The sequence below is a fragment of the Letharia lupina genome (genome assembly GCF_014066315.1).
Source record: "Letharia lupina isolate WasteWater1 chromosome Unknown contig_6, whole genome shotgun sequence".
Lineage (NCBI taxonomy): Eukaryota > Fungi > Ascomycota > Lecanoromycetes > Lecanorales > Parmeliaceae > Letharia > Letharia lupina.
Window position 1 is genome coordinate 1052381 of NW_023502975.1, and position 15608 is coordinate 1067988.

Below are 15608 nucleotides of genomic sequence, written 5' to 3' on the forward strand. Positions count from 1 at the left end.
TCTGCTTTCCCCCTTTCTGAAAGGCCAAGTCCCGAACCCCAGCATCGCTCCCCATTCGTCCCGGTCCACCCCTTCTTCGAGGTCTGGGGCCTCTACATGGGCTTCCCGCAGTCCGATTGGCATTGGACAACATGAGCAGACTGTTCTAGTCCTCGCCAAGTCATTGTCCCTTTGGCCAAAGTCCCACGTTGCACAGTTGCCATACCAATGTCGAAGCTAATTGATCTTCTGAAAGCCATAGGAAACCAGCCTGCTACCTATTCTGATATACTCAAACAAACATGGCGGCAGCACAGAGAGCCATACCCTCTCACCTAAGAGAAAGTGGGGCCACAAACGGGGAGGCAGGAGCTTTCAAGCGGAACCACCATGGAAAGTCTCAATCACACGTGGTGAGTTTGGAATGTTTTTGAAACCCCTAGATCGTGTGATGTAATGGCAGCCACGTGAGGTGCTATTCTGGGCCTGAGGAAGCGCCGGCACGCTTGTTTCAAAGCAGTCGGTGGACCTCGGTCAGAGCACGGAAGTTGTGACCTTCATTAGGAAATCTCGGAAGGCACTCTTCTATGATCTGCAAGCTCAAAGCTCCGTCCCAATCTTCCTTCACACAATAATTATTCCTTCGCGAGTGATACCTCAAGCGTCAAGCACCATCTGAGTGTCGTTCAAGGGCCTCTCAGCTGTCCAAACCTCTTGACGCAGTCGAGGGTTCAGCAACGGGCATTCGACAGATGATATCTTCGTCACTCGTCACTCCTCCTCACATACCCTTACGATATTTCTTCCTTCACTCCAACAACTCACAACGCAATGGCCACTGCACAAAACGTTGCCGCAGACATGGTACCTATCATGGCAGCGTTTCATTCTTCAGGATCACAGCTGACCAGATGTCGCGCAATTTGACAGGCTTTCGAGAATACCTCCACATCCGTTGCAGCTGGGCAAATGCGAAACGCCCTTAACGCTCTAGCTGAGACTTGCAAAGATGAAGAAGAGAGGGAGCGCTTCGAGACAGAGATGGACAACTTCTTTGGCCTCTTCCGACGCTATCTGAATGATAAGGCCAAAGGGAACGCGCTGTCCTGGGACCGCATCGCTCCTCCACATCCAGAGCAAGTCGTCGACTACAACGATCTTGCGAACTCCGAATCCGTCGAATTTCTTAATAAGCTTGCGGTCATCAAGCTCAATGGTGGTCTCGGTACATCCATGGGATGCGTTGGCCCGAAATCTGTCATCGAGGTCCGCGACGGCATGTCCTTTTTGGATCTGTCCGTCCGTCAGATCGAATATCTCAACCGAACCTACAGTGTCAACGTGCCTTTCGTCTTGATGAATTCCTTCAATACCGATGAGGACACCCAGAACATCATTAAGAAATATGAAGGCCATAACATCGACATTCTCACCTTCAACCAATCCCGGTACCCCCGTGTTCTCCGCGACTCGCTACTCCCAGCTCCCAAGAAATACGACTCACAGATCTCCGATTGGTACCCTCCCGGACACGGAGATGTATTCGAATCGCTCTACAACTCTGGTATCCTCGAAAAGCTCATCGACCGTGGCGTAGAGATTGTCTTCCTGTCCAACGCGGACAACTTGGGCGCAGTCTGCGATCTCCGCATCCTACAGCATATGGTTCAGTCCGAGTCGGAATACATCATGGAACTGACCGACAAGACCAAGGCTGATGTGAAAGGTGGTACCATCATCGACTACGAAGGCTCAGTCCGTCTTTTGGAAATTGCTCAGGTTCCCAAGCAATACACGAACGAGTTCAAGTCGATCAAAAAATTCAAATACTTCAACACCAACAACATCTGGCTAAATCTGAAAGCCATCAAGCGCGTAGTGGAAAACAATGAGCTTGAAATGGAGATCATCCCGAACAACAAGTCCATTCCCGCTGATAAGAAAGGAGAGGCGGATGTCAATATTGTTCAACTGGAGACTGCCGTCGGTGCCGCCATCCGCCACTTCAAGAACGCTCACGGTGTCAACGTGCCTCGTCGTCGTTTCCTGCCGGTCAAGACTTGCTCCGATCTCATGCTTGTCAAGTCAGATCTCTACAGCCTGAAGCACGGCCAGCTCATGATTGACGATAGCCGATTCGGCCCAGCACCGTTGATCAAGCTCGGTAATGACTTCAAGAAGGTCAGCGACTTCCAGAAGCGCATCAGCAGCATCCCAAAGATCTTAGAATTGGACCACTTGACGATCACAGGAGCTGTGAATCTAGGACGAGGTGTGGTGTTGAAGGGGACAGTCATCATTGTGGCCACGGAAGGCAGCACTATTGACATTCCTCCCGGATCGATCTTGGAAAACGTCGTCGTCCAGGGCAGTCTGAGGCTGTTGGAGCATTGAGCGACGGCGTCTCTATTGTGTTTTATGTGGCGATGTCATTGTGTGTGCAAGGAATGGAAATAGCAGATACCTAGATGACTCGCTCGTCTCCATTCGGCATGGTCGTCTCCAGTTGTAAGGTTGGAATATGAGCAGGGGCTCTCTCTGTTGCTGCTTCGCCTGTCTCCAAAGGAGATAAGTTAATGTTACATAGATAGACCTTGCTACACATCATGGCCCTTCACCTTGCATTCGTATATAGATCAACGGCGAAATTTGAGTAGAGGCAGCCCTGGTGTTGACCTACTACCACTGTAGACTGACGGAGACACTCAAAGCCAATACTAAGCTCCCGTACCAAGCTTTCTCACATGTGATAACGGCGCCATGTTTTCCACGATCATCGTTAATGAACCAATACTTCTCACAAATCCATGTTTTTAAGGCAATAAGTATTGCATTGCCTTCGATACAATTTCTTAGCCAAGTATAAGGCGTAAGATCGTATCTCGGTGTAGCATGTCCGCTTGATGACGACGCTTTATCGGCCAAAATAAAAAGGAATTGGGGCCCCCACCAGGGGTAAATAATCAATCTGCATTTTGCCGTACGAAAACGGCAATCCCTTCACATCTTTCCTTTGTACTCATGGTATGAGACTGGACTGAAACGCTACATCAGAGGACGAGCGGACGCCTGTATCCTACACAGAAGAAATCCTCCACCGAGAGGCAAGGCAAATTGAGCACGCGACCCTTTTGGGATCTGGACGAGACATCAATTACATTTACAATATTTGCAATCAGAGAGACTTCAACCAGAGCCCCTTTTATCAGGCTAGCCTAGCATCTATAATGCGGCGATATCTTTCACGGCAATAATACCAATGATCCTTCGGTCACCCTGCTGGCTTTCGCTCGCCCTCGCCTTCACGGTCTTGCTGCTGCAGTACGGTCTGGTAAAAGGAGACGCAGACATTGAAAGTGTAAGGATACATCATGGTTACGAAGATATGAGTGGGAGAGGTGGAGACCCCAAGGCGAAGTATTGGCGTAAGTACAGTGCATGGTCTTTAGATGCCCATCGCTAATGCTGCTGTTTTTTACAGATGAGTCGGTGTAAGTTTTACTGTACTTCTACATTGAAAAGCAGAAGCGCTAAACAGGCTCCTCAGCTTCCATCCACACTACGATGGCCGGTAGGACAAGGCTCTACTCAATGGAATAAGACAACACGCTGACTAGATCTAGCTTCACCGACCACACCCTCCCTTACGAGGAACAAAAAGCAAACCTGTCCCTCCTCATGCAATCATACCTCTCGTCGATGTCAGATATAGGCGCAGAAACATGGATCATACACGGCACGCTCTTAGGCTGGTGGTGGAACCAAAAAGTATGCTCCCCAAATCACATCGCGATATCTTCTCCTGACAGTACCACTCAGATCATGCCCTGGGACTCCGACATCGATGTGCAAATGACCAATACCACAGTCCATATGCTCGCCAGCTACTACAACATGACTATCCATACTTTCGATATTGGTGATGATGAGAAGAGGGATTATATGTTAGAGGTCAACCCAAAGTATACAGACCCGTCATATGATGACACTCTCAACGTGATCGATGCAAGATGGATAGACGTCGAGACGGGCCTATTCATCGACATAACGGCCGTCCGGCCACACCAGAGCAAAAAGGGAATCATATGCTCCAAAGACCAGCACGAAGAAAAAGTAAGTGAATCCTCTCCCCTCCTCCCGTTTCCATCACCAAGTCTTCCGACCAACCCACCGCCAGGTTCAAGACCTCTTCCCTCTCCGCGACTCCCTCTTCGAAGGCCAAGCTGTCAAAATCCCCTATAACTACGCTCGCCTGCTCACGCAAGAATACGGCAATGCTGCCCTCACAAAGGCCGAATACTCGGACCACCGCTTCAACTCTACCAGCATGGAGTGGGAGAAATTCATGTCAGTGAGCTCCCAAGAGAAAATTGCTTGTCACGTTTCGCAGGCATTGCTGCGTGGTGGGAGAAGAGGAAGGAAGAAATGCGCTGGCTGACGCGCCGGCAGGACCCAAGCTGACGAGGATGGAGACGGGGTGAAGTATCCGGATGGGAGTGTGGAGGAGGAGGATGGGGATGAGGAAGAAGCTTGATACAACAGCCCACGTGGCGAGATGATTTCTGTGCTGCATAGCTTGCGATGTCGAATGCATTGAGCGATGGAGTATCGGAAGATATTGGCATCCATGGAAAGGAAAGACCCTCACGTTCTGGATGATGACTGTAATATACGACCTAATTCAATCTCGATCTGGTGTATCTCTGCACTAATAAATCAACTCAAGGATACTCTACTAAAGACCATGATCCCCAAAGCAGCTAGCCGCACACGGTTGAAAGGCAATCCCTCACCACTCAATCACTCCGTCAAAGTTCGCAACCAACATGGACCTCCTCGCCGAGCACGCACGCTCGCCCACAACCAACCCCACCATCCCCCCGCGACCGCCCCGCCGAACCCCTCATCCACCGAAGCCCGCAATGCCAAACCGCGGAAACCCCAAAGGCCGCCAGACCCGTTGCAACCTCCACTCCAACCTCAACGGACGCCGAAGATCCCACCGACGTCCCGACCCCCCCCTCCGAAACCTCGCCTGCTCGCCAGGTAGGTCGCAAGATTTTTTTTTCCCTTCCCCCACGGACGCAAATCCAGTAAGTCAGATGGAGCACATCGCCTCCGAACCCTTTCGCCTCCGCACCTCCATCTCACACGCCGCCATAAATCCCCCACCTCGCCACCACCTCCCCTCCCCTTCCCTCCTTTCCTCCCCCGACCCTCTCGAGCCGCCCGCCCGCCCACACCGTCCCCGATTCCCCGATTCCCCCCCCGTCTGTTCGAGAAACCACATCGAACGCGGAATGACGAAAGAAGAAGAAGAATGATGGCGGTCGCGTGCGAGATCTGCGTGCGGGAGGGACGGGTGCCACCGTTTTGACACCCGGGTTCGAGGCGCGGGGGAGGCGGCGAAGGCGGGGCGGGGTGCGAGGAGAGGAGGGAGGGGGGGGGGAGGATGGATGGATGGATGGATGGGGTGGCGTGGCGTGGGGATGGGGAGGTGGCGGGGGAGTGGGGAGTTGGGAGTTGTTGGTGGGCAGAGGGATGCCATGGGAGGGAGGGAGGGGGGTAGGGTAGGGTTTGAGGGCAGAAGGGTGTGGGTGAGAGCGGTCATCGGGTTGGTGAGAAAGGGGGCGATGGGGGCAACGGGATACTCTCAAGGAACGGAGGGCAAAAATCCGATTGAAGGTGCTTTTGTTGGTTGGGAGGGCTGAAGGTTTGAGGGAGATGCTTGTTTGGGGGAGGGCGCCTATGAAGTCGATCTGTGCAACGTAGGGGCTGAGGGCAAGAAAAGTGTCAGTCCCTTGGGGGAGAGCTTGAGTTGACCGACGCAGGCATTGTTTAGGGAAGGAGTCATGGAGGATGTTTTGATGGAGTTTCTCGATCATTCAAGTTCTCGCATTATAGAGTCATGAGACTATTCTTCATATATTCATGTCGTAAGGCATCAAGAGCCTGAACTTATGTTACAGGCAAAAAGCCACTGCAGAAATGAGTAGAGATGCCTCCGAGTACATGTAGCGGTGAATGTTGTCCACCCGTGGTATCATCCTCGTCGGTATCCATTCTCCTTTTCTTTCAGTGATCCAACCATGATAAAAGCTGCTGGTCGTTTACCACCAACTCATCAAGTTCACGTCCTGCTGCGGGCCAGTCGGAAGACTCTGGCCATTCTGATTCTCCAGCTGATAACCCTTGATCATGTCATCCCAACCAGTCCAATTCATATCATTATCCTCAATCAGGCGATCCTGTGCAAAGATGCTGGGATCAAAATTCCATTGGTCTGTGTTGTTCGTTCCATTCATTCTATCTGTAGATTGCGGTTGACCCAGAGGCACAAATGACTGTTGCAACCCGTTCAGGCCGTTCGAGCCCGTAGCGGTGGCTGATAGGGTATCAGTCACTGGCCCTGGCATCTCGAAAGTAGAAAAGTCTAGCGAAGGGTCTCCAGTAGACATGGGGCCTGGCGCGAGATTGAACCGTGTAGTGGCGGGCCCCAGAGAGCCATCTAGTGGGAATCGAGCTCGCTTCTCCAAGGCTTTCGACCGCTCGGCTCTTGCCTTTGCCATGAGCTTCCGCAGCGGTTTCCAGAGCATTCCTCGCTGGTTGGAGGTAACGGTCCCTCCCCAGTCATCGAAGACCCCTTCAATTACCATCCAAGCCTTATCAACCTCGGGACCAATAGTCCGAGTACATAGCTGCGAAATGACGAAGGCTATGGCATGCCACTGTACATATGTGCGGAAAAGCCAGCCCCATCTCAGTGTGGTATCTTCAGTCTCTAGAAGACGGGAGAACTGAACAACCTCAAGTGAAGTGCGGAACAACCGGTCTTTCGTTTCTTGTGGGAGGCCTGCACCAGCATCTGATCTTGAAAAAGGATGATGCACCACAAGCCACATCTTGGCGAGAATGAGTCGTGCTACCGTCGCTGCGACCCAATGGAGAGGGACATTCGTGTCGCAGTGGCTGAGATACTTTTTCTCGAGATATTGGTGCAGGTCTTCAATCATGCGTTCTTTATCCTCGATACTAAGGCTAGCATTCAATGTTTGGCAACGGCCTTCTCCAGGTGGAGCGTAGCTAAGACGTCTGACTGTTATACCCATTGAGTATCGGATGAGATCGAAAGTCATTTCGGTAGCGCCTTCATGTTCCGCGGGAGCCTCTTTCATACTGGGATCAATTTCCTCATCGTTGATATTGAGGGGGAATTTGGTGTCGAAGCTCTGCTCGACAATGGAGGGATCAGAGCCTTGATCTTCTGAAGCACGCGCATCGAGTGAACTGATCTGCCACCACAGCCGTCTGCGCATCTCGGTTTCAAATGGTGAAAGCCCAAATCGCTGTCCGTCGCGATGGATACCGAGACCCTGGGCAAGACGAATGAGAAGACCTGTGAGAGTCCAGACATATCGTGTGTCGTCAGATCTGCGGACACATGTCAAGAAAAGCAGCAAGGACTGCAAGACCAATAGCTCCTGAGTGTTGAGGAATCCGGCGCGCGCTAAAGCTTGCTCAACTGCAAATCGATACTTTCGAAGCGCAGCTTGCTTCTCCAAGCCCAATTGTAATATGCAGTCGTCAGTCGATAGCGTTGTAATTGCAGCAAAGTATATGGTGAACATCAGGACCTCGATAGGCTTACTGACATGGTCGAGGTCAAGCGACGCCTGAGATATCATTTTCTCGTAGTGGGGAATATGGAGGAGCTTGATCACCGGGTCGACGTTTGCCTTGAAAACGGCCCAGTATATTGGGATTTGTTCGGGTGGGGGATGAAAGTTGCGTAGAGAGCGGATTGCGGAGCTAAAGCCGAAGATGAAACCCTGATGATGTGCGGATGCTGACGAGCCAGAGCCCGGCGAAGGATAGTCCTCTTCGTCTTCGGTGTCATCGTCAAGTATATCGCGCATCTCTGCTACCTCTTCACTTAGACTGTTCCAGAATTTGTTACTGACATATCGACTCTTTCCGTTCTCCACTTTCAGCCTTCCAAATTCTCTAATCAAACTGCCCGTCTCCGCACAGACACGATTGGGCTCATGCTGTCCTAAAATGCCACAATCTTTGGCTATTTTGATATCTTTGATATCCAAATCGCTAGGTCCATTCGGCTGTAATGGCTCGAATTCCTGCTTTTGGACCTCAACCGGCTCATTCGCAGTTTCTGCCTCCTCATCGATTCCCTTCCCTAGGCTCTGCACCACACCCTCTAGCCTTCTCAGTCTCGCCAAGAGCTCCGTATCGGGCGGTTTTCTGCTGCGTCTGGGCGCTCTTCCTGGGCCAGGAAATATACACTCGATTACTGCTCTGTTGCAATTTGAGCATGGATGTCTCTTATCACACTTCACTTTCCTCTTCCTGCATGTGGTGCATGATCTTGCATTTAAGCCTGAGGTAGCATTTGCAGCACTAACCGTAGGGGATGTACCATGTTTTCCGTTGGTTGTGGGCGGGTCACTGGGTTCGCGACTGCTGTTTGGGGTACGGGTCGCCAAGCCGAATGTGCCTGAAAAGTTTGTTTCTACCGGAGAGGTAGAAAAGTCCTTGTCGAATTGAGGCATTGGAGGAGGTTCCTCGATGTCTGAAGTGTGATTTCCAGAAGGACGGCCAGTAATGAATGCGCAACTTCAAGTCCCGATGGTGAATGGGTAAGTAGACGGTCAAGACAGCCGCCAACAGACAATCAGATGACAGATGTTGAATTCTCTACAGGGATGTTGAGATGGTAAGCAGAGAAGGGGTCAATCGATAGTCGTGTGATGCTTGAATGGGGAAATGGAGAAGAATCAGGTCAGGCACGACTTCTTCGTTGCGAATAGGATTATAGGAATCCGTCCTTTCAACCTTCAACTGCGGAACTTCCCGTTCCCTCGTTGACGTTTGACTTGTTTGAGTCATATGCGCATTTCGGACTTTAGAGCTTCCCCGAAACTTTAAGAGTACGAGTACGAGTACCTCTGGGCAATTAGTTGAAGAAGCATAGAAACATCTTGTCTCTTGCACACCATCTTTGCCTCTTTCTATCTGAGTCATTACTACTTCCAATGCCAGGGAAAGTCATCTATTGGATTATTGGAGTAAGCCCCTACGTCTAATGTAAGGTAGAGAAGCCTGAGGTTCGAGTCTATGACTATGCTCACGAGAGCATGTCCATAATCTCCCTCGATTACTGGCATCACTGTTGCCTAGAATTGTCCATCTTCATTCTTCTCGAGCAAGCAAGACTCCATCAATTCCATCAACCATGTCATCTGCTTCAGACAACTTAGCCAAATTGGCCAAAGATGTTCCTTGGGTTTTCAAGACACCACCAGAACTCAGTGACGCCGCACGAGAGCTCCTAGAACAGTATTCCCATATCCCCAAGGTCTGGTAAATCAGCACGTCCTTGATATGCGAGAAAGGGCCTGGTCCATATTTCCATATCCATGTATAGGGAAATAGCAAGGCATATTGAGCACTTTTCCAGTCTCTTTTCTAGAATTCGAAAAAGGACAATATCCTTTCCTCGACCTCTCCGTCTCGCTCCATCCCTCCTATCCATGCATCCTTTCCTCGCTCAAAGCGCCCCAGTCACAGTACACCCCCCTAGACCTAGGCTGTTGTTTCGCACAAGATATCCGGAAACTCGTGTATGACGGGGCTCCTTCTCAGAACATGTACACTTGGGACTTGAAGGGCGAGTTCCAAGACCTGGGTCATGACCTCTTCAATGACAAGGAAACACTAAAGACGCATGGTTTTGCGGCCGACATCTTCGCCCCAAGCTCGGCGCTCGGTGAGATGGACGGCAAGATTGATGCAATATACGCTGCTAGCTTCTTCCGTACGTACATTTCGGAGCTGATCCTTTGAGGTTGAGGCACAAGACTTGTCTCGGGAGCAAAAGAACCTTTCTACTCTCGGGACCTGTCTTGCATGTCTTGCAACTCCAGTTTCTGCCTCCAACAGGTATTGCTCACTCCAAAATCTGCGTAGACATTTTCTCCTGGGACGACCAGATAAAAATATGCGAGCGGGTCATCAAGATACTAAAAGCACAAAAAGGCAGTGTAGTGTTTGGACGGCAAATGGGCAATGTAAAGGGACAGGAGATAGAATACACAGCGCGAGCGGGGGCTAAAATCTGGCTACATAATGCTGATAGCTTGGGACGAATGTGGGGTCACGTAGGAAAAGAGACTGGAACAGCTTGGAGAACGTGGGCGGAGCTGTACGATGTGGACAGACGATGGAACCAAGATTTTAAGAGTTGAGGTCGAGAGAGTTGCGTGAAAGTTGCAATATGTTTGTCGATCCGCAGATGTTTTCTGACTGTATCGTCGTGATCGAAATGCAAGCACAAATCTGACTCCCTTCTGTTGTTCCAGATACACACATCCTGTGCGAGGTTGCAAAATTTGATATGGCCACCTTGCAGTCTTCACCATATCTGCAAAGCATCCAATCGCGATTCAGCTTTTCCAGTCGAGATGCTTTGAGAAACAAGATTCTACCGTCAGAGGCTCGAATCGCATGACAAATTCCACATACCTCCTTTCCAGTCATAATCTACGTATTCACCCTAGCAGATCATCCAACGCACCTCCACCTCCACTCCTTTGTCCGTTGCTCTGCATCGGCTGCATTGGCGCCGTAGGCATGGCTGCCTGGCTGCTTACCGCAGGAGCTCCCCAGATCTGGGTCGACGCCTTTTCTCTCTGTATTGCCGCCAGACCTGGTCCTGCACTAGTTGGCGTTGAGGTTTTCTTGATTCCCGCACCTGCACTTGCCGTAGACCATAACGAACCAAAGACATCGCCGCCGGATGACGAGGCTTTCGCGGCGGGTTTGGAAAAACTATTCGTGGAGGCCACGCCTGGTCTTGCACTTGGGACTGAGGAAGGCTGCTGGGAAGGTGTGGGCGCTTGCACAGAAGTGAAATAGTTGGGTGTTGCGGCTTGATAGCCTGTAGGACGAGGAGGTTGCTGTTGGGTTTGTGTTTGTGCGAGCGGTGGTGGAGATGTAAAGGCGCTTGCTGGTGGGGAGGAGATGTTGTAATTAGGTGCTGGCGGCGAGGCCTTACTGCCCATAGCGCTGGGTGCTGGCGAGATGGAATTGAAGCCGACTAGATCATTGAGGTTGTTACCTTGTGAGGGGGCGACGGGTCTCGGCGCCGCGAATTGGGTGCTTGATGCTGTAGTGCTGGTGGATAGCGGTAGACCAGGTATCGATGGCCTTGAAGGAGCTGCTGTGATAGGTGTGGCAGATTGGAAATCGTCGAAGTCATCGTCGTCTGCTGCGCCAGTATTTAGTGGGTTTGTAGCGGGTTTCCTCATACTGGAGGCGAACTCTTTCGGAGGGGTTTCAGGTGGAATGTCGTTGTCAAAGGCCAGAATATCGATCTCTGGTTCTTTTGGTTTAGCCGGCTCGGCTTTCTTTTGCTCTCGTTTTGGGACGTCTGCTTTCCGTCGTGAAGTCGACGAAACCTCGCCATCGTCGCCCTCGTCATATTCCTCAAATCGATCTTTCCTGCTGCTCGAGTCCTGGAAACCAGACGTATTTCCTCCATATCCACCACCATCACCGTAGACTCCACCACTGTATGCCCCGTATCCACCAGAATCTTCACTGCCAAAGCCGCCATACCGGCTGCCGCTGGACATGCCACCGCTCATCGCACCGCCCTCGACGCCTCCGAATTTATTGCGGTTGGACCTGGCTTTTTTCCGTTCGGCTCGGATACGTTCAACATCTCCTAGCAGCTCGGCCAGCTCTTTTGATCGGTTACGCACGTTTACTCCCTGATCTTTGCCATTCTGATCGATAAAGTGGAACTGCCGTAGCATCTTGAGAAGAGAGGTGTGGGATCGGGCATCGTCAATCACTCGCTCTGAACCATTCTTGATGAGAAACTCGAGTAGTTGGAGACCCTGCGAGCCGTCAGTGACCAATTGTAAAATCTCGAGCGAGCGATGTCTGGACCTTATAGATCTGCCTCCACTCCTCCGCAGCTTTCTCCGTGAATCGTTTGTATATCATGGGCATAATCTCATTAAGCAATTGACTGAAGTCGTCCCATTAGCAAGCTCGATGCAGGGAACCGTATTCCATACTAGTTGTGTGTGCCATTGGCAATTTCCTGCATCAGTGACGATGAAGCGCCCCATGGCTCGTTATTGGTAGCTTCTCGGACCTGGAATTGATAATGAACAGATTCGATGAAGCTTTGACACCACCAATGCCTACCTTCGCTTCCATCTCCGTGTAATTCATGACGGCTTGGAAAGGCATGTCAGCTTTAGCTTCAGCTACAGTGCCAATTACAGGCTCACCATTTTGAACCTTCCGCACACCGGCTTTCAGGTCATACAAGGTCAGGTTGCTGACCTGATCTTTGAGACTGTTGAGATCCATGTTGGTTTTTTACGTTGGTGGTTGGGGGAACGAAGGGGTTGCAGCGGTCGAAAGCTGGGTTGGGGGGCTTTTTTTGTCCATCATTCTACGCTAGCCAGATCAGACCAAGATGCAGATTCACGCCTTCTACGTGCATATTTCCGTACGAATTATGGTCTTTGGAATTACCCTTCCTTTGATTCAAGAAATATTATTAAAGACGTCTGTTAGGGTAAGCCACGAAGATCTCTCCAGAACTCCATGGCAACCTTTTCAATCAAGGAGCAGTGAAATATAGGTGACAGAGGGCAAGTGCAGAATGGCTGAAGAGCCTCTCAATTTAATCAAGATGCTCTCCGGCACCGAAGGAACGCCTATATGCTACTCCTATGCCCGCTTGCTTGATACTCGCTCATGTAACGCTGATGGAAGTTTGCGTCTAGAAACTCAATAGTATTGACACGAAAGAATATCAACAGGACGTAAGACTCAGCTGACAGTAACCACCAAGAACGAAAGGGAATGTTCGGGTATCTTAGAAACGAACGTCTGTCATGAAAAATGGAAATGCAACGATCAATCAGTCGCCTGTGCGAGTGTTACCGCTTTCCTTTCGACTGATCCTTTTCGGCCTCGCTCTCCTCGTCTGCCTCCGCTTCTTCCTCCGGTCCTTTCATAACCTCGAAACCTCGCAGGCCATGGGGACCTGCAGAGGGGCTCGTGACTGTAGGACTTCCATAATGCACCACTTGGGGTGGAGTGCCTCCTGCCTTTTCACCCCGCAGATGATGGGGATAGGGATTCAAATCCTTGCTGCTCGTTGAAAATGTGCTGACTATCGGAGGCCGCTTCTCACCGCCACTGCTTACGTTGCTGCCGTGAGCTGAATGCGTGTGCCCCCCCGGCTCAGACTGGGTTGGCGTCGCTACGGAGTCATGCATCGTTGTCACTGGGGACGATGGACCGCCCTCTTCAACTGGCTGCTCTCCACTCAAAGCGCTCCAGCCGCCTTCAATGTCACGCAGTAGCCGCACAAATTCTTCTGGCACAAGCCCCGATTCACCAGTCTTGGGATCCTCGGCCACCAGCCAGCCTTGACCGTGACGATAAGAAACCCATACTATCTGACCCTCTTTTAAAGGAAGCTCACTCACGCTCTCCCTAGCAAAATCGAAGAGTGCGACAGCCTTGCCGTGCATTTCCTCGTCAGGAGAAGCAATCGTAAACTGGTAGTCTCTCGAATATCGAGAATCTGTATCCTGGTCTGGCATTCCTGAACCTTCGTCGCTCGAATCTTCTGAGGCATCTTCTTGTGCGTAAGACCGATTCGGTAATGTTGCAAAATGGGAATCTCTTTGTCTGGGGCTTGCATAGGTGTTCGGAGCTAGCAGTGACTGCCGTGCCTGGTCAGGCGGGTATGTGACGAGCTCCCCTCCAGGACCATCTGCGCTTTCGTCCTCTTCGCCAATGTAGTATGTTTGGGTCCCATCGCCGTTGACACCCGCAAAGTAACTCCGCGATCCTTCATGGTTGGGTGGCAAATCATCCTCATCTTCCTCCTCCACGTCTTGCTGTGGGCTTCTTCCCCTTCTTTTTCCAGGCCTAGAGCCCGCAGCAGCAAACGTTGACTTGTTCTTCTTATGTCTCGAGCTAACCACGACTGGACTGTGCAAATCCTCATCCTCGCTGTACGGTGGGCCATCTCCGTATGCCATCTGAGGCAGCTGCTGGTTAGAGAAGAAACCATCACCTCCCCAAGGCCCGGCAGACCACTGTGGATTTGCGCCGTCCCATGTAGCGTTTGCAGGATCTGACGACCTGCGCTGCCTTTCGCTAGCAGGCGTCGAATTTCCAGAAGGCGGCTCCGATACCTCTGGAGGAGGCCCGTAATGCCAAGGATGTACTATTGGATACGCAAAATCTCGAACTAGGGCGTAGGGGAGGCTAGAATGGAAAGCAGGAAAAGCATAGGAGACCGGTCTCGAACCCCCGTGAGAGTATTTCGATGTCGTAGAGTACGTTGACATTCGACTTTTGGCATATGATGGCGGCCGCTGCAACGGTGCTCGCCGATTAGGGGGGTTGGTGTTCAAGGGAGATAGCGTGGGTATGTGAGCACTAGGCGATGGCGATCCCGATGGTGATTGTGTGTGATGCGGGGAGGAGGATGGAGAATGCGATGGAGACATTACGGCAGTCGTTTCGTCGGTGTAAAGTCAACCTCTAGAACGATAACCTCCCAAAAACCTCTCGTGTGACACAAGAGCCCGACGCTCCAAACACCGTCCACCGGCTGTCAGGGTTGCAAATTATTGGCGTCGAAGGTTTGTCTAAGCGTGTAGATTTCGTACCGGACTCGATCCAGGTGATGGAACCCGTACCCGAAGCTGTTGCCAGGGGTAGACACCTCCTTTCGGCTCAGTGTATTTACACCACCCGAAGATCTCGCTGAAAAGGAGCGTGCGCTGAAGATTCCGAGATGCGGAGTTTGGCCCCCACTGGGCCCAGGTATACGAGACCCGACCTCTCAAGAAAGAGGGTGTATCACGGTTGAGGATGTGGAGACACAGACCAGCTGCAAGTCTTCACCGCCAGGATGCAGTAATGTGTGAGGGCGGCAAGGAAGAGGCTGAGACCAAGAGGATCACTGGGCGCAGGCGCTTCTCGAGCTGGGATGCGGCGCCGGGCGTGTCGCCGTGTTCTAGCAGCTTCGATTGACGTCGACCGTCGATTATTTCCTTGTCGAGTAACTGGCACGGCCAAGTCTGAGAGGAGGGGATTCTCGTGTTGATTCCCTGAGAGTGGTGAAGGGTGAACTGATTTGTTTTTCTGAACGCAAAGTAATCCAGACTCGGCGGGATGTTTATAAATAGATCAGCGTAAATTCATCTTCGTTTCCTTGATATCTGGCCGCAAGGACGTTGAACTTGCTGGAGAGTTCTCCAATTACAATCATCACCAGCGACTTTCAACAATATATTCACTGGTGTCAGAGAGATACCAGAGCCTCGGGCTGTTTCCCAGTGCTTCGGACAGATCGGTTTATGCAGGGATCAGGCTTGGCCAAGCGTCAACATCCTCAGTCTCGCAAGATACGAGCGTCTTATTGATCTTCATCTCAAACAAGAAAGGCCTAATGAGGCTCATGAATTCGACAAAATACTGCTTCGGATCGTCAATGACGACGACGATTTCATTAATAAATTTCGCTGTGGGCTTATGGTTGTTTGACTGACAACACTAAGGAA

The 15608-nt window shown here is 51.2% G+C and overlaps 5 protein-coding genes across 5 annotated transcripts; 2 read left to right on the top strand and 3 right to left on the bottom strand.

Annotated features, from left to right (window-relative positions):
• Positions 1-281: 281 nt before the first annotated feature.
• On the top strand, positions 282-2373 carry HO133_009172 (uncharacterized protein; the record flags this gene model as incomplete). Its single annotated transcript, XM_037300033.1, has 2 exons — positions 282-392; positions 910-2373. The coding sequence occupies 2 exons, from the start codon at positions 282-284 to the stop codon at positions 2371-2373; spliced, it is 1575 nt and encodes a 524-aa protein (XP_037154859.1).
• Positions 2374-3238: 865 nt separating this feature from the next.
• Positions 3239-4513, top strand: HO133_009173 (uncharacterized protein; the record flags this gene model as incomplete). The annotated part of the gene is made up of 6 exons (XM_037300034.1): positions 3239-3404; positions 3461-3470; positions 3527-3550; positions 3603-4092; positions 4157-4326; positions 4429-4513. The coding sequence occupies 6 exons, from the start codon at positions 3239-3241 to the stop codon at positions 4511-4513; spliced, it is 945 nt and encodes a 314-aa protein (XP_037154860.1).
• A 1576-nt stretch (positions 4514-6089) lies between these two features.
• HO133_009174 (uncharacterized protein) lies at positions 6090-8546 on the bottom strand (the record flags this gene model as incomplete). The annotated part of the gene is made up of 1 exon (XM_037300035.1): positions 6090-8546. One exon carries the CDS (start codon positions 8544-8546, stop codon positions 6090-6092), a length of 2457 nt encoding a protein of 818 aa, XP_037154861.1.
• A 1998-nt stretch (positions 8547-10544) lies between these two features.
• Positions 10545-12381, bottom strand: HO133_009175 (uncharacterized protein; the record flags this gene model as incomplete). The annotated part of the gene is made up of 5 exons (XM_037300036.1): positions 10545-11897; positions 11950-12031; positions 12081-12160; positions 12214-12245; positions 12300-12381. 5 exons carry the CDS (start codon positions 12379-12381, stop codon positions 10545-10547), a joined length of 1629 nt encoding a protein of 542 aa, XP_037154862.1.
• A 578-nt stretch (positions 12382-12959) lies between these two features.
• Positions 12960-14549, bottom strand: HO133_009176 (uncharacterized protein; the record flags this gene model as incomplete). The annotated part of the gene is made up of 1 exon (XM_037300037.1): positions 12960-14549. One exon carries the CDS (start codon positions 14547-14549, stop codon positions 12960-12962), a length of 1590 nt encoding a protein of 529 aa, XP_037154863.1.
• Between the last annotated feature and the right edge of the window lie 1059 nt (positions 14550-15608).